The 27,162-nt window shown below is 35.1% G+C and overlaps 1 protein-coding gene and 3 long non-coding RNA genes across 5 annotated transcripts in view; 2 read left to right on the top strand and 2 right to left on the bottom strand.

Annotated features, from left to right (window-relative positions):
• LOC147842240 (uncharacterized) overlaps positions 1-27,162 on the bottom strand; it is a 1,176,585-nt gene that overhangs the window by 41,353 nt on the left and 1,108,070 nt on the right. The window lies entirely within an intron of this gene.
• The window catches only part of LOC141376063 (uncharacterized), a 37,145-nt gene continuing 10,471 nt past the window's right edge, over positions 489-27,162 (bottom strand). The window contains exons 2-4 of the long non-coding RNA XR_015499114.1: positions 6,772-6,857; positions 972-2,423; positions 489-914 (exon numbers count right to left, since the gene is read on the bottom strand). This is a non-coding gene — a long non-coding RNA (uncharacterized LOC141376063). The remainder of the gene's footprint in view (positions 915-971; positions 2,424-6,771; positions 6,858-27,162) is intronic.
• LOC147835230 (uncharacterized) lies at positions 2,430-5,198 on the top strand. Its single transcript, XR_015499162.1, has 2 exons — positions 2,430-3,723; positions 3,826-5,198. It is a non-coding gene; the product is annotated as an uncharacterized LOC147835230 (long non-coding RNA).
• pou3f3a (POU class 3 homeobox 3a) lies at positions 7,956-11,067 on the top strand. 2 transcript variants are annotated; one of them, NM_131150.2, is given in 2 exon segments: positions 7,956-9,815; positions 10,040-11,067. In NM_131150.2, coding segments are annotated over 2 exon segments (1,338 nt in total). In that variant the 5' UTR covers positions 7,956-8,588; the 3' UTR covers positions 10,151-11,067.

Genomic DNA, 27,162 nt, shown 5'->3' with positions numbered 1-27,162 from the left:
CGTTCTTTCTTATATGCATAGTGGATAGCGTTTTCGCGCTGCAGGCTATTTCTTTTGCTAAGCTGAGTAAAATGCAAATGCCGCACATGAGAAATAAAGAAGAAGAGGACAATTCTGTGATTTTTTTTTATTTTTATTTTATTTATTTTTTTGCTGCAGCTGGTTTGAGCTTTACTCACTGGAAACCTTGAACATGTTTGAATAGCACCTTTGCTTAGGACTTTCAAAGGTGTTTTAGTGTTAAGTGTACATTTATTAAAATCTTAACCAATTACATTTTTGAAAATGTGGGTGATTTTAAAGTGTATTGGGCAACCCATGCTCTTTCTGATGTACCCCTATGATGTTTCCGCTATGACATGGCAAAACAGCATAAACTACTATGCCAATTACGTCCTCAGGTACAGATTATGTGCTTTATTCAGTGTTAAATGCTAGCAATGTGCAACATAGGCTCATTCTGAAAACATAGCCCTATATACATTTTTGGAGATCGCGCAGTTATGAAGCCAGAGCTACGTACAGTATGTCTGCATTTTATCTTTAAAACAAACGCTAAGGGGCAGTATGACGGCATTCCTTTTCTCGTTTACGAGTTGAACATGACAACGGGGTTCGAGCCCGGTGAAGAATTGTTCCAGACAGCAGGTAAGACAAAAACAATAATTGAAAAATAAAATTAACAAGTATATAACAGGGTGAGAATGTGGTAAAACCTGAAAACGTGGTAAAAATCAGGGGGCTTTTCTTTTTCTGGACTTCTTTTTAAAACACTGTGGTTGGGTTTAGGTAGGAGGGTGCTCGCCAGTCAATTGGTGCTTTTTAAAACACTGTTGGTTGGGTTTAGGGAAGGGGGAGAGTGGAGGGATCAGTCGGTTGGATCAGTCAGTCAGTCAGTCAGTCAACAGCGGCCTCTGGTGGATTTACGTGACAACAGCGGTGAGAGGAATTTGAGATCTGAAAAAGCATACACAGCGGCTTCTGGTGGATTCGCGAAATCAAAGACAACAAAAAAACGAATCTCCTGGAACGCATTTTGCTCTCTCCAGAAATGTATATAGGGGTACGTAATCAGAATGAGCCTGGGTTGGCACTGTGAGTTAGTACACCATTTCATGTGACATTCATTGCCATACTACTGAAAACAGCAGCAGAGAGTTCGCCTCAGATCCTGAAAATAAAATAAATAGCAAACTGTGCCAATCAAAAACATCAGTACCCAGCATATGTATTTTAAAAAAGTTAAATAGGTTAAATATGCATTAATTAGATTATAAGACTTACCAATTTGTTGCTGTGGCTGGTATTTAAATGAATGGCTGGTATTTGAATGTTTCGGTTGTGTCGATGAATGTTTCGGTTTAATGCAATCAACCAAATTGTAGCTAGAATCTTGATGTTGTTAGGACATATGAATTTTAAGAATGAGTGGAGCTAAAGTGCTGTTTTGGCATGCTTTGCTTATAGGGTATATGCCGAAGCATGCTAATAGGACTTTTAATTTGCCAGTAACCTGGGTTAAGCGCTTCCGGCGAATTGTATGCCAATGCAAAGACGTTTAAGGTCTTTACTCTTTAAAAATCAGCGATCTTCACTAGCTGAGTGATATGCGATAAAGTGGGTCTCAGATTGTACAAGAAGCACTGCATTAAATTAAATTTCCCCCGCCATGTCTTTATAATATGAGCAATTATTTTACCCCAGTATATTCAATGGAGCTTCTGCGCTAGCCTGCCGATTCTGATGGGCGCGTGCGAGTAAACGTCTTGTTTTACGCTTGAGCAACTAAATGAATGCCAAAGTTTATTTAACTGAATGTATTTTAATGACATTACAACATCGATGCTGTAAACAGAACCATATAAAATGGAAAAAAGTTCACAATAACAGGTCACTGGAGGTTTATCAGTCTGGGAAAAACACTAGCTCGGCATATACCTTATTGTGACTCTGATTGGTGGAATTTCTGTAGAGCATTATGGGTAAAGTAGTTTTTTACCAGCACAAATTCCATTATTAAACATGATAAGTTTGACAATAACTTGAATTAATGCCTACCCACTTTTTTTGCCATAGGACAAAAATATATTATGGGGAGAATCATAAAATTAAGAACTTTAATCCAAAGTTAATAAATATAAGTAAATTAGACAAAAAGACAAAATGTACACAGAAAAATTGACTCCTAAACATTTAACTATAGATGTAAATTCACAATGCACAATATCTCCAAAAAAATGGAACATCTGCCCAAAACTGCCATTTTCTATACATTACGCGAATACTTAGCCAGATGAGATGGTGCATATGAGCGCAGAGAGGACAGAAGGAAAGATAATCCTAGCCATCCTGCCCCTATAAAGGAGCTTTCGCTGAAAGAAGGCCTTGTGTATCTTGTGTTTATCAGAGGGACTTGCTCTTACCTGCAGGGAAAAAAAAGAGATTTGAACTGAAGTCACTTGCAGAGAAAAGCAGTGCACATTTAAAACTTTTCTCACACTGAACAGAGTCAGCTCTCTAGCGCTGGAAATGTTCACGACATTGCTGTGATGTCATTTAAATTAGGCATCTGAAATGGTTTAGCATTCCTTATCACGCACCTCAACAAAACCTATATAGAATACAACATAAGGTAGACATTTGCTTGCTGCATTTTTTAAGGAAACATGAGGTTCGTTGTAGTGCTGCAACAGAATAGCCGATTCCTTCTCTTGCTGCATGGGAAGCCCATTTATACCTGCTTATTCAGTAGTGAATGTCAATAGGTGTAAATATTTCCCATGTTTTCTCTTACAAGAAATCACTCAAAAATATGTATGGAAAATAACGGCCGGGCTGCTCAGTTAGGCCTCTGTGTGATTCAATTTCACTAGGATTTACTGTGATCCATGTGTGGATTCTCTTGGGAAATATGTGCTTTGATTAATGTAATACAGGGACTGGGGGAAATAGGTGTGTGTGTGCTTGTGTGTGTGTGTGTTAGTCTCATTCATGCAACAGCGTTTTCTTTAGACCCTTCTAAATCAGAATACGGTTGATGGCAATATTGACAACACAGCTACATTACTTAATTATGCACAGATTTTTTTAAACAGGCATAACACTGAATTAACTTTTAGGAAGTATAAGGGATGCAGTCAGCAAAGCTGCCTTGTATTGTATATATTACGCTAATCAAATTTAGCTTTTTCATTTCTGAAGATAATCAATGTGAAGCCCAATACTCATTTTATAACTAATAGTTTCATGTTTTTAAATGGTAAAACAGCATAACATAACGGCGGGCATCTTGTGCTATAGTAAATCCTACCAACTTAGGTTATATTCTCTCTTTTGTGTGGAAATTAACTTTGTATTAAAGCATCTGATGAATGAATAAATGTAAAAGATGCTTGAATGTGGCTCAATGAGAAAGTTGGTAATATTAAAAGAAAATAAAAAGCATATAAAACTACAAGTCAGAAGTTCTTGAAGTGTATTATTCTAAATGTATATTACCTGCCACTGAAATTTGGGTTTAAACTGTTAAGAAAGTAAGATTGTATAAGTTAAACTATTAAATAATTTCTTGTTTTTACATATCATGTCAATGCTAAAACAACATTACTTCCCAGCAAGCATTGTTTTTTTTATAAAAGATGTCTAATAGACGTCTAAACATAGTCAGCTTGGCAAAAACAAGGTTAAATTTGGGCTGTCAGTGAAACTCCACTAGACGTCTAGGTCAAAACTAGACTAGTCATCATAAAATAAAAATAAAAAAGTAATAAATGACTACATATATATAAAGTCTGTATAATCTCTCTATTTTGATTAGTAGTCTAGTTTTGGCCTATTCTTCGATGTCTATTCGATTTTTCCTGACAGCCAAGTTTAGCCTTGTTTTAGCCAAGCTGTCTATGTTTAGATGTCTATTAGATGTTTATTAAACACAGAAATGTTTGCTGGGATAACAGCGGACATGCTGTACTATAGTGAATCCTACCAATTCAAGTTGTTTTCTCTTTTTTTGTGTGGAAATTTGCTTTATAAAAGTGTCTGAAAAATGAATAAATGTAAAAGATGCTTGAATGTGGCTCAATGAGAAAGTTGGTGATGTTAAAAGAAAATAAAAAGCATCTAAAACTACAAGTCTGAAGTTCTTGAACTGTATTATTGTAAATGTATTATCTGCCATTAAATTTTAGGTTTAAACTGTTTTAAAAAGTAAGATACAAGTTCAATTATTAAATAATTTTTTTGCTTTTACAAATCATGTCAATGCTAAAACAACATAACTTCCCAGCAAGCATTGTTTGTTTATAAAAGATGTCTAGGAGACGTCTAAACATAGTCATCTTGGCTAAAACAAGCATAAATTTGGGCTGTCAATAACTGCCATTAAAATTGAGGTTTAAACTGTTTTAAAAAAGTAAGATGGTGTAAGATAAATTATTAAATAATTTCTTGTTTTTACAAATCATGTCAATGCTAAAACAACATAACATTACAGCAGACATGTTGTACTATAGTGAATCCTTCACCAGCTTACGTTTTATTCTCTCTTTTGTGTCGAAATTTGCTTTAAAAGATGCTTGAATGGGGCTCAATGACAAAGTTGCTGATGTTAAAAGAAAATAAAAAAGCATCTAAAACTACAAGTCTAAAGTTCTTGAAGTGTATTATTCTAAATGTATTATCTGTCACTGAAATGTATAGGTTAAAACTATTTAAAAAAGTGAAATTGTATGAGTAAAGTTATTAAATAATTTCTTGTTTTTACATATCATGTCAATGCTAAAACAACATAGCATATCAGCAAGCATTTTTTTAAAGATGTCTAATAGATGTCTAAACATTGTTTGGCTGAAACAAGGCTAAAATTGGGCTGTCAAATGAGAATCTAATAAACATCTAAAAATAGGCCAAAACTAGACTAGTCGTCAAATAAAGAGAAATTAATGCCTATAAAGTCCACATCTAATCTGTCTATTTGACAACTAGTCAAATTTTGGGCTATTCTTAGATGTCTTTTTGATTTTCATTTTATCTGCCACTGAAATTTGGGTTTTAACTGTTTTTAAAAAGTGAAATTGTATTAGTAAAATTAATAAATAATTTCTTGCTTTTACATATCATGTCAATGCTAAAATAACATAACAGCAGACGTGTTGTACTAGATAATCTACTTTTTTATTCTCTCTTTTGTGTGAAAATTTGCTTTAAAAGTGTCTGATAAATGAATAAATGTAAAAGATGCGTGAATGTGGCTCAATGACAAATAAAGTTTTAAATGTTAAAAGAAAATTAAAAAAAAACTACCAAAACAACAAGTCTGAAGTTCTTGAACTGTATCATTATTATTGTTATTATCTGCCCACGAAATTTGGGTTTAAACTGTTAAAAAATGAGATTGTATAAGCAAAATTATTAAATAATTTATTGTTTTTAAATATGGCAATGCTAAAACAACATAAAGGTGGACATGTACTATATTAAATCCTACCAATTTACATTTTATTCTCTCTTTAAAAGTATCTGTTAAATAAATGTAAAAGATGCTTGAATGTGGCTCAATGACAAAAAGAAAATAAAAAAGCATCTAAAACTACAAGTCTGAAGTTATTTAACTTATTTTAAATGTATTATCTGTCACTAAAATTAGAGTTTAAACACTTTCAAAAAGTGAGATTGTATAAGTAAAATTATTAAATAATTTCTTAGTTTTACTAATGTCACTGATCTTCATTTAAACGTTTTTGGAAAACTACATTACTCTGAAATACTCATGTAAACGCGTGCTGACTATTTAATGGCTGTTTTCATGCAAAGCACCACTTTAACCCCAAGTAAAACAACCTTTCTAAAACACACGTCAATTAGTACACAAAATGAAGGCGTAACAAGAAATAAAGTATCTTAATTTACAAATGACACACTGAGCCATTGTTGAACATGACTTTGTCGGACAGTGATTGATGGATCATCTGTTTGCCCATGCCAGCTGATGGACTACATATATTTCCCGTTATAAACTTATTGGATGACCTGTTACAGAGAGGGTCATGTTAGTCTTTGCTAATTAATTCAGAACGTTGTTACGGCAAATGTCTGGCTGACAGTTCTCGTGGCTTTTTGATTGATCAATCTTATTCTACACTTTAGGAAATTGATTTCGGATAGGGCATGATCAAGAAAGCAATTACACTCAGCAAATGAGCCGTCAACTAAATAATCTGTTAACATGCAAAGTTATTAAGAGTTTTAAACGCATTTGACGCACGCGCAGTGCAGGTCATAAGACTGAAGGATATTATTTGTAAATTGCACATTGAGTAAAACTGAATTTACTTCAATTTTGATTACTAATTTATATCATTCAAAGTTTATTCATGTAATTAAACTTACAAAAAATAAATAAATAAGCACTTAACCATATAATAAATGATATACAAGTCTTGGAAATCTTTGCTCAAGACGCTAAGAAGCGTAATAAAATTATCAAGCAGTTGTCATTTAACCCTGTGTATCCTTTAGCTGTGATGCATTTGGGACTGAGTGTTATTATTTATTTTTTAAATGTTATTTTCCTGAATTTGTAGGCTACTACACAGCCAAAATAAGGCCCTCATTGAAAAACAAGCTCTGCGCAAATAGGTATTTTACTTAGCCTATTTTGAAAACGTAAAAAAATACAACGCGGATCTATCAATAAACACAGTTGCTTGCGATTAAAACAAAATATTCAGACTGAGAGAGAGGGAGACAGAGAAGGAGAGGTATATTTCTTACCGCAGGAATGAATCCAGCGCAGCTCCCTCTCTCTCTTCCTCCGTCTCGAGTGAATCCCGCTCTCCTCCGCTCCGCTATTATTTTCACTTAAACATATGAAAATTTATGCAAATGAAAATCAGCACTAACTGTTCATCGCTCGCAGTGCACGAGTGTCCCTGTGCTCGACACTATACAATAGGTTATGTGTAAGCTACACCAGGGGTCGATCAGTCATCAAATAAACAAACAACAATATAATAAATAAGTCACAATTGCCACCCAGCGTATATATTTTTTCCTTTAAATGAATGTTATTATTATCTGCAAGATAATATATCTGTATATATATTTTTTTCTGTAGAGCAAATAATACGTTTAACAGAGTAAAAGATAAAAATTAATAAATATCTGTCGTTTATTACACGCATGGTGTTTAGAAGTGTTTTGTTTTTGTATATCCAATTTTAAGTATTTCTAGTTAGGCCAGAGGGTGGATTGTAATTTACAAACTGAATGGGCTAAATAAGATAAGCTTTACACTGTTCAAGGCTCGTGCTTTGAAATGGTTTAACTACTTAAAATGTATCTAAACTATAAAGGATGATTTTCGTTAGGTTCTTAGTGTACATAATTATATAACAGATTACATACATTTCCCATGATAAAAATCTAATCTATGCTTACTTCATTTGTAGCCTACCCCTAAGCAAACAAGTGCCGACATTCCTTATTGTTTATCTGCCTGATGTTTGCATTGTTTAAAATCTTCTGTTCCTTCTTTGTTTGTTACATGTGCATATATTAAATATCACACACAATTATAATTTAATTTACTATTACAATTTTAGGATCTGAATGCCCATTCCAGACAAAATCGGTGAAATAAAAAATCGACAAGGAAAAAAAACAAGCCAAAAACAATCTCCAAACAGCAAAAACAACACATCTAAAGCGTCCTTAACAGAAGCCGATAATGTAGTGCACTGTACTAGAATATCAAGCAAAGCTTCCAGTTCAGATAGAAGGTCTAGTCACTTTTATTCGTATGTTGACATATCCAAATTAGACATAGCAAATTGCAACGCCTTGACGTGATTTCTTAGCTGCGCCCTAAGATCTGTCACTCTCCCGAAGGATATCCAATGAGCATCAATCTCGCAGAAACTTCCTCGCGGTAATTGGGTGAAGGATGTGGATGGTGTGCGCACGCGGGGGCTGAACGTAAACATTCGCGTGCTCTCGCGCTCAGAGAGAGGAACGGAGCAGGCGAGGACAGTGAAAGCTCTTCATTGCGCGTGCATTTTATAGACTTGTGTGCGACTGATTACATCGAAGATTAACGTCTGATGGACTTTGTGAAAAGAAGAAATACGAGAAGGAAAGCTCTGTAAGAAAACGCTATCCGCTGGACAAGAGAGAAGTTTTGAAAGGAGCGTCCTCTTGATAAGCCTCCACATCAAGTGAGGAGCACGCGAGATGAAGTTCGGTGTGGGATTTGTGTAATCTTCACGTGAAGTTGATGTGAAGAAGTTTTTTTTTTTTTTTGTCTCACAAACAATGACATTAAGAATGGAAAGCAATTAAAACAAACTTCCATGCACAATGTGGATTTCTACGCAGAAACTATTTCGTTGCCTTTGATTAAAGGGGATTTTGACGGATATATTTTGCCATATTTTGCTGTGTTGTCGGTGGACCAACTCAGAATACCACGCATACTTTTCCAGCTTGAATAATTCATGAAATAGTGCGTGCCTTCAAGACTTGGAAACAAAGTTACAACAATTCGGGGAGGGGGAATAATAAGTAGAAATTGTTCAAAGTGGTGAGGAGGGATGGCCACAGCGGCTTCCAACCCTTACCTGGCCAGCAGCACCATTCTCTCATCAGCCTCGCTCGTGCACTCGGAGTCCGGAGGTGGTGGCATGCAGCCGGGAAGTGGTGCAGTAACATCGGTGTCGGGGGGTTACAGAGGAGACCCCACAGTCAAGATGGTGCAGAGCGACTTCATGCAAGGAGCCATGGCGGCCAGTAACGGGGGTCACATGCTGAGCCATGCGCATCAGTGGGTCACCTCACTGCCCCACGCGGCTGCCGCAGCCGCCGCCGCCGCAGCCGCCGCAGCAGCGGAAGCCGGCTCACCTTGGAGCTCCAGCCCAGTTGGTATGGCCGGGAGCCCACAGCAACAAGACGTCAAGAGCAGTTCAAACAGGGAAGACCTACACTCGGGCACCGCTTTGCACCACAGACCCTCGCATTTAGGGGCTCACCAGTCGCACCAAAGCGCATGGGGTGGCACCACAGCCTCCCACATCTCCACCATCACCGGAGGACAGCAGCAGTCCCAGCAGTCTCTCATCTATTCCCAGCCTGGTGGTTTCACAGTCAACGGCATGTTAAACCCTCCCGGGAGTTTAGTGCACCCTGGGCTGATGCGGGGAGAGTCTCCAGAAATGGATCACCATCATCATCACCACCACCATCAGCAGCAGCACCCCCATCACCACCACCACCAGCACCACGCGGGAGTGAACAGCCACGACTCGCACTCAGACGAGGACACGCCGACCTCCGACGACCTGGAGCAGTTCGCCAAACAATTTAAGCAGCGTCGGATCAAACTGGGCTTTACTCAGGCCGACGTCGGGTTAGCGCTGGGAACTCTTTACGGAAATGTTTTCTCTCAGACCACCATTTGCAGGTTCGAGGCTCTCCAGCTGAGCTTCAAGAACATGTGCAAACTTAAGCCACTGCTAAACAAGTGGCTGGAGGAGGCCGACTCGACCACGGGCAGTCCCACCAGTATCGACAAAATAGCAGCTCAAGGCAGGAAACGAAAGAAGCGCACTTCCATTGAGGTGAGCGTGAAGGGAGCCTTGGAGAGCCATTTTCTGAAATGCCCCAAACCGTCGGCGCAGGAGATCACCTCTCTGGCCGACAACCTGCAGCTGGAAAAAGAGGTGGTCCGGGTCTGGTTCTGCAACCGAAGGCAGAAGGAGAAGAGGATGACGCCGCCCGGGGTACCCCAGACGCCCGAGGACGTGTACACCCATGCCGGCAACGTGAGTGCAGACACACCGCCTCCGTCCATGGACTGCAAACGTATGTTCACTGAGACGTAGAACACATTATTTGTATATACACTTCAAGTCAGCAAGATATTATAAATATGCTATGTATATATTTTACAAGAGACCTCAAAAACTGCAATCTTTAAAAAAAAAGCTCTTCGTTTTATCCTCCAATGTCCCTAACGTTAAATGACTGTGTTTGCTCTGTGTTTCAGGGGAGTTTTGTGGTAGATTACTTAAAAGGTGCAAGTTTGAAAGATGAACCGGACAGCAACCACAACGTCACAACTGCGAGCTCCTATGGCCAGGAGATTCTGGTGCACTGACACCGAAAACATAACCAGCCCAAAGCCAACATAAGACTTTATGGATTGAAATTGCAAAAGAACTCCCAAGGACATGGATCAATGCAGACAAACATTAAATATTAAACAGTGGAAGAATTTACCCCAGGACACGTATCAATTTTACGCACAGGAATTATATTACTCATTTTAACAAAAACGGAATTGTCTTGTCTACTCTTGGAGTATTATGTGCAAACAAACTACACCTTTTCTATTTCATAGTATTTTTGTGGACAACACTTCTGTAAATAGCTTTTACACAGAGAAAACTCTCAAGAAAAAAAAGAGAAAAAAAGATTACTCTCAAGCTGCACTTATTTTCCAATTTCAGCCGACCCCTTGTAAAAACCTTTTTTTGTTGTTGTTTGGCTGAATAATCGTGGATATTGCCCTCTCTTCACTGCTTTTTCCAGGCAGAATTTTTTGGTGGGTTTTGATAAGTCTGTGTAAATTTGGCAATATGAATTCTCTGTGTTGATTTAAATGATTTGCTTTATATTTTTCACTAAAATCAATTTCAGATATTTTCAGGAGCAATGACAGATTTGTTGCGCGCTGTGATGATGAATTTCAACCTAGTAGCATCTCTTGTAGGCCTTCCCCCCTGCCATTTTAAATACTGATTATATTTTATACTGTTAGTATTACACTTGTTATTATACACAGATATTGTACACAAACATTGACGAAGCTGAAACAAACCGTTGTCAAAACGTTTCCCCGTGGTTGTTATTTAAGTTCAGTACTGACTCAGCGAGAAGTGAATGAGAATAATAAATCTGATATAGCTTTCAGATGCATCGGTGCAACTTTCTTTTCATCCTTTCTTTCTTACATTCATTCTTTCTTGCGCAACTTGTATAAATATTAAAGATAATCACAAATGGAACACATTACTAATAATTGTTTGATTTGCTTTGGTCTAAAAAGCAAGTGTTTGATAAGCATACAGACTTTTTATTTTATTTGAATCTTTTTGACCCTTGGCCTGAATATTAGTCGTAAAACTAAATGTTTTTACCTTCATTGTCACAATTCATTAGGCTTGTTTTCCTTTCTATCAGCATGTTTGTATTTATATTTATAAAGAAATAGCCATAAAGTAATTTGTATATATTATCTGCTTTTAACGGCGTTAAATAATAAAAAAAAAAACTCTTAGGTTGTCGATGCACAAAGCAAATAACGCAATACATTTACATTTTATTTTAAAAACTTTTCCGTCGATTAACTAGATTCCAAACAATACCAAACCTTTTTTTTTATTGTGTTGTATCAGTTTAAAATTATGCGTTATACTAATTCACATATTGATTTATTTCCCCCTGTGCTTAATATAAATTACCAAAACAGGCTTTCTTGCATCTAAAATGAAACAAAGACATGTGTGTAGGTATAAATCATTTTATATATCACGAGCATCAACGAGACATGAAAATCTGTTGCACTATTCAGATTAATCTTCCTCTCTAAGAATCCCCATTAAACCAGTATAATAATGTCCATAGTTTACTTTACGTGCTGTGACTTCCAACAATAGAATACTTTGAAAGTTTCATTTTTTCCTGGTTTTAAATACACGTATGGCTGATAAATAATGGTTTCCAGCAACGTGATTTTGACCTCAATGCATAACCCATTTACCACTTTCATTATGTTTCATGCAAACAATATTTATAGTTTATCCCGGGTTATTTCAGTAAATATTTTGAGGAAATTAATTTAAAAAAACTGCAATATCATAGCACAAAATAAACTTAAGAATTGCATTTATTGTAATTCAAATTAATCATATTAAACTTGCGTGCCTTCAGCAAACAATTGGATCATTTCGATTTATTTCGAGAACGTGCATTTAGTCAAATTCATCTACTTTAATTAATATTTTTGATTTTATTTAAATTTGAAAAAAAAAGCGTCCCGCTCAGTGAGTGACGTAATTTGGAATCCATTCCGTGCACGCTCTGAAGCAGGGGTGAATTTGTATGCATGGAAATTCGTATGCCTGCCACGTAGCTCTCTGAGTGCAAAGGGCCTAGATCCTTCCATCAGATTGCAATGTAAAAGCGTGCAAAAACGATTGTGTGACTGAATTGCCTTTTTTCTGTAAACCGACCGTTTCTGCTGGGGAATAGCACAACTGCTGGCCCTTAATTTTCATCAAGACAAGTTTGGCGATTTTTCCCATTTGTATTCACTTCTGCAATGTTTAAAATAGCTGGCTTTGCACTCTTTCACCAAAGGCGCAACACTAACCTTCCAGCTGAACGGAGCTTCTGTTGAGACGCGGGAGCGCAGCTGATGTTTTTTTTTTCTGTTGGAACTTTTGTGTGGTAGTGACTATTCAGCCAAACCAAGCCAAGTCCTTCTCTTGAAGATTTAAATTTCGCGGATGATTTACCGTACATCCGTTGCGTGGCAACGGAATTCAACCTGTGGTTATAAGCGCGCGCCCCACCCTTCACGCAATATACTCAATGTTAATGGCATCGCACACACGACTAGAATAACTCAGTTGTAAACTTCTGTTTAAAGCTGTCCAAAATGCACTTTATTTGCAAGTATATTATTAGCTGCAATAAAATTGATGAAAACATATGATCACCCTCTTTTTGCGTTCATATTTTATTTGCATTGAAATATTATATTTTAGAAAATTAGGCAAACTTTTGATAAAGTAGCTTATATTCACAACAACACCAAAGTAAACTTATCATTAGAAACAACGTGCCCGTCAGTCTACCAGGCTGTATAGCTAACGAAAAGGCATCAGCTATATCCTTAATTAAATTTTGGATGATAGAGACAATAATGAAAAATATTTCGATTATAATAAAATCACCTTTATAGCCTATTGTTATTCTTAAATATAAAACCTCCAATAGCGCAAAAAAAGTAAACATATGTGAGTAAGTTTAGTCTCTAGGTTTGATTGTACAGTACAAACACACAGACAAACATATACATACAGTATTGCATACAGTATATATTAGCCTATATTATTCTGGGAAAATAACAGCAATATTATTAGGCCTATATAACAAATGCACACTATGGACGCAAACCAATTTGTCATATTTATTTATTTTTTAATAGATAGGCTTGGTTTGTTTTTATTTTTGACGTTCTGTTCTGGATTAGCCTATATCACGTTTACAACATAATATACTAACATATACATTTATTGACGGGCTTTACTTTACCTCTCATATTTCTGTAACCGTCCGAAAGTAGTCTAAACAATAATGAGGAGTTGAATTCAATCGTTTTCTATATTAATCGGGGGATTTTATTTATTTTTTAACACTGACTTTTTTTCCAAATGTCTTTAAAAACTTCACAACATTAATTTTACCCAAACAGAAGATGCACATGAACCATAGGAGAGACATGTTCCCCCTTCTCATATTTCTTTAGCGCCATCTTTTGGCATTCCCTTTAGCAAGAATAGACTTTCTATTTCATATCATTTTATCGATAAAACCACTGGACAGTTGTAGATAAAACTGTGTAAACGACATTAATTTCAGTTAGATAAAAACCCATGCTGAAGTCAGGGGCGGATTTAGTGATTTTGGGGCCCCAAGTCCTGAAATGCACCTTTTCTACTTTTATTTAATTTTTATATATATATATATATATATATATATATATATATATATATATATATATATATATATATATATATATATATATATATATATATATATATATATATATATATATATATATATATATATATAAAATGAAAAATAAGAATAAGATAACTAATCATTTAAAGAGGTTGCATTAATTTAAAATTTAGAAAAGAAAGTGTGTGTATATATATATATATATATATATATATATATATATATATATATATATATATATATATATATATATATATATATATATATATATGCAATCTCTATATTTTAAATGATTAGTTTTCTTAAAATGAATTTACAGCTAAAATAATAAATATATTTATTTTTAGTAATTTAACTACTGGACTGCTCCATGATGAATATTTTATTTTGTATTATCGCTTTTATTGCATAACATTAAAATGATAATAATATATTTGAGTGTATACTAAATAATATTTAATTGTATTAAATTTGTATTTGTTTAACACTCATCATACTGAATATGGTAGAAAACAATGTTATATAGTTTATAGGTATAATTTATACTTCAAAATATTAGTGGGGCCCCCAGATTTCCTGGGGCCTTATGCGGCTGCATCGCTTATTGCTTTAATCCGCTTCTGGCTGAAGTAAGCCTATATAAATAAACATTGAAATGTAGGCAAAATTTTCTTTTTAAGTAAGTTTGTAATAAGGATTTCTTTTTAAGTAAAAATGGTCACACTTTACAATAAGGTTAATTCATTTACTAACATTAACTAATAATGAACAATACTTGTACAGCATTCGATAATCCTAATTCAACATTTACTAATGCATTATTAACATTTAAATTAAGGCTTGTTAACTGTAGTAAATGCACCGTGAATTAAGATGAACTAACAACTGTACAATGAAAACAATGATGTCTGCAAAATTGGTGCAAAAAATGTATGTGTTGAATTTGAACAAACAAATTCAATTTAGTAATGTTCAACTTAGGCTGTTCATTCCGCTGTGGAGACCCCAGATTAATAAAGGGACTATGGCAAATTAAATAATGATTGAATGAATGTTCAACTTAATTTGTTTGTTTAAATTCAACCAAAACAAATGGTTTACAAGTACTTAAAAGACTTTGGTAAATCCAAAAAATCATATTTGAATCTTTTTTTTAGTGTATTTTTATTAATTAACCTTAACTAATTCACCCTTATTGTAAAATGTTACCATAATAATGATCTCTTTTAAATACACTCAACTTCATATGTTTACAGTGTACACAACTGGAGGTTTAAACTTATTCATTTGTAATGCAAAAACCAAAAAAAAAAAATGTCTTTTTGGGAAATGCTACCCAGATAATCGCCTGTTTCTCACTAAAGCATAACATTTCTCATCTCGCAAATCCCATCAGACGTACGGCCGATGGATGTGGTTGAACAAACGTCCGAGGCTCTTCAAGCCGGCTGGATTAGTGGCCAGGGGACCTTCACTGTCACACACCTGCTGCAAGCCCATGGCACACGGCCAGCTGAGGTCAGTTTGCCCGCCAGGCACATTACCCTGGCAGCAGTTGCCAAGGTGACAGCATGTCAGAGCCTGCTCATTGAGGAGTTATACGGGGGGCTGAAACCAATGCATCGCTGCCTCTGACCGGCCCCTGGAACTGCAGGAAATGGGGGACCGAAGGCACACTTCCAAAAGCCTCAATGCCTAAATCCTTAACCTCTATAATCGCAACATTAGTGCTGATGATATGTGATACTCAGTGAGTTTAGCACACATTCCCAGCTCAGAACTCGTCGCTTTGACTGTTAATTCACAAGGTAACAATCATAAATATGGATATGTGACAGAGAGAAGAGGTGAAAGGTGTTCCTGCTTTTGTTGTGTAGCTATCACATTAACCGGAGGATGTGAAGCAGAGAGGAAATAAGCTGTGGGCTCTGTGGTTTAATAGATTACCTACAATTGGACACAAGTATTTGGAGTTAGCCATTATACCCTTGAGGCCCAAGAAAAGGTAAAGGAAACCTCACGATTCGACAAAATCCACCAGTGCTTGCTGATTGCGTTTTTCTGTAGGACAAACACATTCATTTAGCCAAGCCGTTTTTGTGTTTGTGAAAATGCGACTGAGGAATGTATTTGCATTAGCATGTTTTCTGTGTTTCTGAAGAACACTTACACATTATCAAGAGCCCTTTCCAGCATAAGCTCTTTTAAATTCAACTCATTGTAGTCACGGCACAATTTGTTAAGGTCAAATCTTTGTCTGAATGGATTGAGTCAGAATTGTATTGAGGTCATCGAAAAGCACAAAGCCATATCTCTTCAAGGGCACATCTGAATTTCAGCTAAGCTCTTAGAGCCTCAATCTCCCTCAGAAAGAATGGAAAAAATGTAGACCTAAACCCATCGAATAAGGTCTCGGCATTAGAAAACGGCCCCAACAGGCCTCTCCTGAGATGCTATTACTGTATGCACCACGGCCCATCGCCGAGGCTGAATTCAATATACACAAGTGGCCAATACGACGAGCCATTTGGCAGCTCAAGAAAATCGTCCTCAATACATATTCAGGGTTGTTTGGATTTAATCTTCTGTTTTGGAGAATTCCGAAGGATTCGGTCGACATGTCAAATCCAAATAGTCACTTCAGAGCGATTTCTCCTTGGACCACGTTGCTGTTATTACGGACAACAAAAAATGGCAGAGCAACAAAATCCTTTCAGAGATGAGAGGATACTTTTCACTTTTCTCTGTGCTCATATTTCACTGTACTTATGGAGGATAAGTGCAGGAATTCCTGTTGTTCAAACCTCTCCAAACATGTCACATACGACGTAGCAGAGAGTTTGCGGGCTGAAATAAAAGTAGCTAATTGATGCAATACACCAAGGACATAATTATCTCTTTGAATAACTGGCGGTGGTTTAATTGCTGGTAATTGTTCTCCAAACCTTGTTCAGAAGTGATGAACACAAGACTGTTATTATGCATCATGTGTTAATCCTGCTATTCTGGCTTAGTCATTAGGGCTTCTGTATCAAAGCACCATGATAAGGGCGGCGGAGAGGGGAAAATATCATAGGCGCGCACACTCAATGTACACGCATAATCATGACATAATGTGTTTTAGTGCCATATTCCTCCTTTCTAAACCCGGCCACACACTCAAACAGAAATAAACAGAAACTTTACTGACACCTTTTTATGGCTCTCTTCTTTCTGTGGTCACATGCTCTGGTATGAATTTACTGTCATGTATTTAGCAATGGTTGTTTTGATTATGAGTTGAAGACTGAAATTATTATTATTTTAAACAGAATTATTTTACACTTTCATTTGCACGTTTTGGAGAGTATTATTTGCCTCTTGATCTTTATAAAATCTTAAAGAGCAGAACCATTTTCAACAGTAATAATAAAAATAATAATAAATGTTGCACCAAATAAATAATATTAATAATAATAAGCTTTTCCATCACAGGAATGAATTACATTACTCAAAAAATTAAACTGAACATAATTGTAATAGCATTTGACAATATTATTTTTACTGATCAAACAAATGTATCCCGGACGAGCCCCCGATTCAGGTTTGGAGTTCCGGACTAAAATATTTTAGAAATTAACAGAAAAAGTAAGACATATTTTGACACCTAAAGTTAAACAGTTAAAAAATAAACAACATAACTTAGAATATAATTGTATTATTATTTTAGACTTTATAATGGGTATATTTCGGCAAAAGCCATGAAAGCAATCCATTATTTAAGATATATGTGAGTTTAATAAGATTATGCCAAAAATCATTAGAGTATCTAATAAAGATCTTGTTCCATGGATACATAATAAAACATTTCCTATACTAAATACATTATTACATAATTTTTGATAATATGCATTTCTAAGCACTTCTTTTAGAGGCAGCTTTCTCAATATTAAAATTTTTTTGCAATTAGCCAAAATTGTCCCATCCTAACAAATTATACATCAAGGAAAAGATAATATAAATGGATACATTATTATTATTAAAAAAATAAAACTGAACACAACGGTAATAGTTTTTTACAATAGTATTTACTGATTAAATAAATGAATCACGGACAAGCCCCCAAATCAGGTTCGGATTTCTAGACTAAGATATATTAGAAATGATCATAAAAGTAAGTCATATTTTGCCACCTAAAGTTAAATAGTTAAAAAAATAAACAACGTAACTTAGAATATAATTTTCTTTTTCTTTTAGACTTTACAATGGGTATATTTTGGCAAAAGCGATGAAAGAAATACATTATATAACTCATATATGATTTAAATGAGATTATGCCAAAAATCATTAGAATAATAAATAAAGATCTTGTTCCATGAATACACAATGAAACACTTCCTATGTTAAATACATTATGACTTAATTTGATAATATGCATTTCTAAGCACTTAGAGGCAGCTTTCTGAACATTTAATTAATTAATTTTTTTTTTTTGATTTAGCCAAAATTGTCCCATCCTAACAAATTATACATCAAGGAAAAGATGATATTTATGAATACATTGTTATTAAAATTATAAAATTGAGCACAACTGTAATAGCTTTTCACAATAATATTTAATGATTAAATAAATGAATCCCGGACGAGCCCCCAATTAATGTTGGAATCCCTGGGTTAAGACACAGAAGAAATTAACCTAAAAGTAAGTCATATTTTGCCATATAAAGGTAAACAGGCCAAATACAAACAACATAACCCAATAAAATTTGATTCTTCTTTTAGTCTTATTGTTGTATGGGTTGTGTGGGTACATTATATAAGTCATATATGAGTTATGTTTAGTAAGATTTTTCTTTCATACCAAAAATCATTAGAATTTTAAATAAAGATCATGTTCCATGAAGACATTTTAAAACATTTCCTACATTAAACACATTAATACTTAATTTTGATTAGTAATATGCATTACTAAGCACTTCATTTAGACAACTTTAAAGGCAATTTTCTCAATATTTATTTATTGATTTTGATTTAGCCATATGTTGTCCCATCCTAACAAATAACATCAAGGAAAATATTATTTATACATGTATACATTATTTATACATACATGTGATGTACAAATCTCAGTTTCAATAAACTTGACACTTGGTTGATTGGTTTTGTTACAAACATAACAAAAAAAAAAAAAAAACTAAAATAAAAGTGATATAAAAGAACTGACATCCAAACCCTACATCTTCTGCAAAAGTGTGGATAACTACAGTTGTATGCTTAATTAATGCTTACAAAATTGTTCTAACCCCAAACTTTTAAATCATCAATATAAAGCTATTGAAAAAATGAAGATACTACTTAATCATTCTCAGTTTCACTGGATTTCCTGCATTTATGGTTTTGAGTAATATGCAAATATGTGTCTTATTTCTATAAACGTCAGATGAGTTTGGGGAAAGTCATTTTTATTGATTTATTGAAAGTGGATTAAAAGTTTTATTCAACTAATAAAAAAATAACAGTAGAGACATTTAAATCGCTACAATAAAAGTAGTATTTTAAGCTAATACTGTACTTTTGGACTTTTTATTCATCAATGAATATTGATGAAAATGTGTGGCTTCCACAAATTATTACATAGCAAAATTTTCATAATTGGCTAAAGTCGTCAACATACAGCTATTGAAAAACTGAAGAGACTACGTAATCATTCTCAGTTTCACTGGATTTATAATGTATGGTTTTGAGTAACATACAAATATTACTCTAAAAGTCTGATGCAAATTCTTACAAATTATAATAAAAAATAACTATGATAAATTTATTTGGAGTAATTTTTTCCTTTTGAAAATGACAATTGATCAGAATAATAAATGTTTTAATTAGTTGTAGAGGACATAAACATATTGCTTTCTTAATTCATTTGAAGTTTGAAAATGTGTGTTGTGTTAAAAATAAATATAAACATGTCTAAAAATGAATATAAACATGTTTTTTTTGTGTGATTTTTTAAAATAACAATAATAATAATGGTAATAATGGCAATATAAATTACAATTACAGTTTAAAATTTAAAAGAAATTCCATCAGTATTATTAAAAAAGAGAAAATCTCTTTTTTTTATATCTGTATATTTCAGCTTAGTCATTAGAACTACGTTATTAAAGTAATACAATAAGGATGGCAGAGACAGAGGAAAAAAATCCCATTCTCTCTCTCAAACACACTTGCATAACTGTGGCATAATAAACTAAGCTGCCATATTCCAAACTCCATCCAAAACCGAAATAAACAGAGACTTTGTCAATCTTTGTGCCACCTTTTTAAGGCCTTCATCTTTCTACTGTCACATGCTCGGGTATGAATTTCCTCAGATGTCATATTTATAACAGTGGGGTTTCTGTTATCCTGTGTTTGCTGTTAATTATTGCCACATTGCGACAGCAGACTCGGAGCTCAACAGGAAACAAACACTGATTAACGTGATTGGGCCTGCTGAGAACCGCAGTCCGGCTGAAGTGTGTTGATTGCTGAACTGTTTCCACCTTCTCACCCCAGCAGTCTTGACCTCTTGGCCCCCCGGAGCCCTGCGAGGCCGTTCAGTGGCAAATACTTCAAAAGATGTCTAGGGTTTGCATAATCTGAAGTAATCCAAGATCTGAAGTGATCACAATTGTACGTGCTTTTGAAATTTCAATGAGGTTGCCGATTAAAGGGATATTCTGGGCTCAGAATCAGCGGCATTTGTGGCATAATGTAGAATTATTGTATAAATTATTTTTAAAAATTGATAAATTTTAACAATTTTAGACTTGTTCCGAAAATCTGAGTTACAGTAAGACATGTACAACAGAAGTGAATGTATGTCAAGATATTAAGAAGAAAAAACATACAGTTGAAATCAGAAATATTACATCCCATTTTATTTTAATTTTTTTCCCAAATGAAGTTTAACAAAGCAAGGAAATGTTCACAGTATGTCTGATAAGATTTTTTTCTACTGGATAAAGTATTATTTGTTTTATTTTGGCTAGAATAAAAGTAGTTTTATTTTATTTTAAAGATAAATAAATCAGTTATTAGAAATGAGTTATTAAAACTATTGTTTAGAAATGTGTTAAAGAAATCTTCTTCACGTTAAATAAAATTAGAGGAAAAATAAACAGATAAATATAATAAATATTTTTAAATAATATTTTAAATAAATAACTTATTTAAAATGAGCTGAAACAACACAATTCTTGAGTTTTTGGGGGGACAACTTAGTCGTTTTATGTTCAATTCACTTAAATTTGAAAAAAAAAAAAATTATTTCTAGCATGACAGCTCTAAAACCTAAAATAGCCACAAACAAGGCAGCAATAATTAATTAAATTTTAACATTAATTTTCACTACCATTCGGGGAAAGTCATTTACTTGATTGACTTATTTATTAAAAACTGTTTCATTCAACTGATAAAAAGTAACAATAGAGACTTTTACTCATTCATTTTCCATTGGCTTATTCCTTCATTTATCTAAGGTCGCCACAGCGGAATGAACTGCAAACTATTCCAGCATGTTTAATGCAGCGGATGCCCTTCCAGGTGCAACCCAGTGCTGAGAAACACCAATACAATACTCATTCACACACACACTCATACATTACAGCCAATTTAGTCCATCCAATGCACCTATAGCTTAGGTCTTTGGACTGTGGGGGAAACCTGAGCACCCGGAGTATAAACACGGGGAGAATATGCAAACTCTATATAGAAATGCCATCTGCCTGTGCCAGGACTTGAGACAGCAACCATCTTGCTGTGAGGCGAGAATGCTAACCACTGAGCAACCATGCCACTCATTAAAGACTTTTAATTATAAAAAAAATAAAGTATTTTAAAGTATTTTAAACTATAATGCTGTACTTTTTAATTATCAAAAGATTAACGGTGGTGACAAATGTGTATCTTTCACCACCTCCCAAATAGCTAAATTTCCAAAATTGATTTTAATAGGAAATGTTAAACGATGTTTTAAAATGTAGCTTTGCCATTACAGGAACATAACAATGTGAATATATTAAAACAGAACACAAAAGTAGACATATTTAAAAAAAATTATAATAATTAAAAAAAAATATATATTATTATATATATTAATATATATTATTAATTAAAATATATATATTCATTAATTAAATGCATCTTAGGCGAGTTTCCATTTGGTGTGGCAATGGCAATTCTAGGATGAGAGGGAGAAAAAAAAAACTTGATAAGCAACTTTTTATTTTTACACAATATACAGTTCCTAACAAAATAAAAGCACAAAATTATTTAGGATCTTTCTCAATAATGGACCATAAACAAATAGAAAAAAGGTGAAGTAAAATATCTACAGTCTTAGGCTTAAAAATATATACTGACCCCAACCATTAAATGCAGTGTATTATTAATAATAATAATAATAATAATAATAATAATAATAATAATAATAATAATAATAATAATAATATTGTTGTTGTTGTTCAATAATTCATTCATTCATTTTCTTTTCGGCTTAGTGCTTTTATTAATCTGGGGTCGCCACAGCAGAATGAACCGTCAACTTATCCAGTATGTTTTATGCAGCAGATGCCTTTCCAGCTGCAACCCATCACTGGGAATATTATTATTGTTATTATTGTGATTATATAATTTTATTTTTCTTTTAGACTTTATAGTGGGTATATTTTGGCAAAAGCCAAGAAAAAGACATATAATGTTATTATTATTATTACTATTATTATTGTTATTGCACATTTTGTTGACTAAAAGTTGCATAGCAACTACATGCCAATTACTTCTCATTCAAGTATTAGTAGGCTCTGCTTAATATCTGCTGATGCTGCTCCTTCAACAGGCATCTGACTATAAGAAACTTTGCAAGTACATGTCAATATTCACTAAGTCTAACCCTAAACCCAACCTAATAGTCTACTTATTTTCTAAAGAGAGTTAGTTGGCATGCAGATGCAATGTAACTTAAATTCAACAAAATGCATTAAAGGGACCATCAAAATAAAGCAATTCCATTATTATTACACTGTAAAACCCTATAAGCTAAGGTTACTCAAACCATTTCAGGAAACCGATTGCAACAAATCATTTGAGTTCACAAACTTATTCTAATGAGTTCTGTGAACGTACTCATATTGGAGTACTAACATTTAAGTAAATGAAGCAATTTGAGCACAGTAAAACCAAATAAATGAAGAGAACTCAAACCAATTGAGTACTGTAAAACCCAATAAGTTAATGCAATTCAAACCGTTTGAGGTAACTGATTGCTACAAACCATTTGAGTTAAAAAAACTAATCTATATGAGTACTGTGAACTTACTTCATTTAAGTTGAAGTAACACTGAGTTCAAAACTCATTTTAAATGAGTAGAATTAACTTTTAGTAAATTTTAAGTTAACGACACTCGTTTTATATGATAAAGTATACTCTTGAGTTTTTACAGTTTTACAGTTTTTACAGTTCACAGTTTGTGAGAATTGTAAAATTAAATGGAAAACAGGAATGTAAATTCGGATAAAACAGCAGTGCAACGTTTACACCCGTTGTCTGTTTTGCTGTTGGTGTAACTTGTTTTCTAGCTCCAGCTGATGTTAATGCAGATGGATGTGGAGCAGGCTGGCGGTGCTACTGTTTTATATTCAGACTCAGCACTTTGACTGCATGTAGAAAGGGGGGAGAGGAAGTCTATGTGGCTCTTTCCTGTCTCATTCCTGAGTCTCACGGGCTCAGGTTTCACCTGCTGCATCTGAAGTCTGCCACATGTGTGTACACCAACGTATTTATCTTTGTGTTTCTCGAGAAATCGATTCCTTCCGTTTCGCTAAATGGCTTTTTGACTGAACTCGATCAGATGGAGCAGGGCTGGTGTTATTACAAGGACGTTTTCAGTGAAGAGGAAGTGCTTGAATGAACAGGATCATGGTATTGACAGTTAATGTTAAAATTAGTGTGTCGGTTTGTAATGTTTTAAAAGTCAGCATGAGAGATACTGCAATAATTCACACACTGACCATCACTGCCCCCTACTGGCTGTGGGAGTGTTGAGGCCAATATGACCAAATCATTGAGATGATTTATCAAGATTAACACTTCCTTACGGTGTACCGCTCTGGTTCAATTACAGGGAAAGCAATTTAATGTCTTTCCCTCAGTGAACTTTTCACCAATACGCAGAATGGATGTGTGAGCGCTTCATAATTCAATTATTCTTTCACCGATCTTTTGAAGATCAAATATATCTGATCAAAGCCATCTCAACAGATGTACGATTCCAAAACTGGATTTGTGGCTACCCGACAAAGCATAACGGTTTAATCATGGTCTTACAGGCCACAAACTGTAAGAATATCTGCGCAGGGATTTGTATGAGAGGCTATGCTGCATAAATTACATTTAGGCATGATTCAGAGCGATCTGTAATCCACGACTCAAGCCACCAGAGCTGGAAGAGAATATGAAGGCAATGCCCAGTCAAGAGAATAAATAGCTCGTAGACTGATATTAAAAGACTGTGTATTCTCATGCAAATATATATTTTTTACTTTCCTAGCATTAAGTGCTATTAAGAATATAGGACTTAAGTGATATAGATTCCCTCTGAGACAACAATCAAATTAAAACATCATTCCATTAATACACAGAAAGCTGTATTTGTACATTTTAAAGCATTTTGTTTTACAAAGATATACATCTCTTAGCCAGCCTGATCTCATGAGGAAACATAAGTATTTTACCCCTAAACCCAACCATCATTGGGAAATGAGTAAATTGTACTAAATTGTACGAGTGAGATCATACAATTTCATATAAATTAACCACTAAATTAAAAAAGTTATGAATTGTTGTGAGATAGCATTGCTCTAATGCTGCGTTCACCAATGATGACAAGTAACGAAGTACAAATATAATACATGTACAAATTCATGTGTTTGGTGGCATGAAAGATATTATTTTTGTGTCATTGCACAATTTAACCGCCTTTTTGAAGCTTTCAGCCTATTTTTTTCAATGGGCGCCTGCATGCTACAGCACAGGGCTTTTTCAACAGCCTTGGACGAGCTGACTGGCCAGACTAAATTTTTACAACCTGTGTCACGAACACTCAATCTGCAACACAAGACACCAGACCCCTAAATTTAGATCATTAGTAATTAAACATACCAAAAAAAGTCTTTATCTTGATCAGTAGAAGAAGTACAGACTTTCCTCATTGGTAGCCGAGGAGCAGATTCAGCCAGGTTTGATGTGGTAATGCAGAATTTAAGAAGTCACTCAGCTCTAACTACCAATGAACCTATAAACATTAAACATGCCTCAGCAGGTGTCGCCACTAGTAGCTTGTCTATCCAACCTACCTTGAAGCAGTACTAAACTCAAACTGAGAAATTTAAACCAAGGTTATGTTCAATCTTTATTATTTTAAAACATACAACACAGTGAAAAACAGTTCTGACATGGTTCTCTATGCTCCAGTTGTTGATTTTAATTAATGCAATAAAGATGTGGTTATCGGTTGGTGTTCATTGCTCTAGAGCTCCTAGTGATGGTGCAAAAGCAACCAGCAAAATGTTCCAGTTATTGAAGAACCGGGCCTGGTGGCTTTTTCCTTTGACTAAGTTCTTCTTTTGTGAAAGCTCTTTCAGTTTCCGCCAAAAGGAGTAGGGACCGTCTGCGGAGTAGGGGTGTAGCATGAAGTGGGCATGAGTTTTAGTAAAGGAATAACTGTAATTCAATGAGATTCACATGTCAAATCTATGTTGTCAACATGATGCTGCGGTACCCATCACAGTTATTAACGTTTACACCTGGCCCAACCCCAAACCCATCAATCACAGTTTTAATGTCTACACCTACTCCATACCTAAATCTACCCATCAAAGTTATTAATGTCTACACCTACTCCATACCTAAACCCAACCATACCAGTTATTGATGTCTACACTTGCCCCAACCCCAAACTTACCCATCACAGTTATTAACGTCTACACCTGCCCCAACAACAAAGCTACCCATCACAGTTATTAATGTCTACACCTGCCTCAACCCCAAATCCAACCATCAGCTATTAATATCCACACCTACTCTTACCCCAAATCCAACCATGACAGTTATTAATGTCTACACCTGCCCCAACCCCAAACCATCAGTTATTAACGTCTACACCTGCCCCAACTCCAAACCATCACAGTTATTAATGTCTACACCTGCCCCAACCCCAAACCATCAGTTATTAACGTCTACACCTGCCCCAACTCCAAACCATCACAGTTATTAATGTCTACACCTGCCCCAACCCCAAACCATCAGTTATTAATGTCTACACCTGCCCCAACTCCAAACCATCACAGTTATTAATGTCTACACCTGCCCCAACCCCAAACCATCAGTTATTAACGTCTACACCTGCCCCAACTCCAAACCATCACAGTTATTAATGTCTACACCTGCCCCAACCCCAAATCATCAGTTATTAACGTCTACACCTGCCCCAACTCCAAACCATCACAGTTATTAATGTCTACACCTGCCCCAACCCCAAACCATAAGTTATTAACGTCTACACCTGCCCCAACTCCAAACCATCACAGTTATTAATGTCTACACCTGCCCCAACCCCAAACCATCAGTTATTAACATCTACACCTGCCCCAACCCCAAACCATCAGTTATTAATGTCTACACCTGCCCCAACTCCAAACCATCACAGTTATTAATGTCTACACCTGCCCCAACCCCAAACCATCAGTTATTAACGTCTACACCTGCCCCAACTCCAAACCATCACAGTTATTAATGTCTACACCTGCCCCAACCCCAAACCATCACAGTTATTAATGTCTACACCTGCCCCAACCCCAAACCATCAGTTATTAATGTCTACACCTGCCCCAACTCCAAACCATCACAGTTATTAATGTCTACACCTGCCCCAACCCCAAACCATCAGTTATTAACGTCTACACCTGCCCCAACTCCATACCATCACAGTTATTAATGTCTACACCTGCCCCAACCCCAAACCCAACCATTACAGTTATTAAGGTCTACATCTGCCCCAACCCTAACCCCAAACCATCACAGCTATTAACGTCTACATATGTCCCAACCCCAAACCCAAGCATCACAGTTATTAAGGTCTACACCTGCCCCAACCTCAAACCCAAACATCACAGTTATTAACGTCCACACCTGCTCCATACCTAAATCTAACCATCAGTTATAATTGTCTACACCTGCCCCAACCAAAACCCAACCATCAGTCATTAATGTCTACACCTGCCCCAACCCCAAACCTACTCATCACAGTTATTAATGTCTACACCTACTGCATACCTAAACCT

This window comes from Danio rerio, chromosome 9 (assembly GCF_052040795.2).
Source record: "Danio rerio strain M-AB ecotype USA chromosome 9, GRCz13ab, whole genome shotgun sequence".
Lineage (NCBI taxonomy): Eukaryota > Metazoa > Chordata > Actinopteri > Cypriniformes > Danionidae > Danio > Danio rerio.
This window is presented reverse-complemented; position numbering and strand designations above follow the sequence as displayed.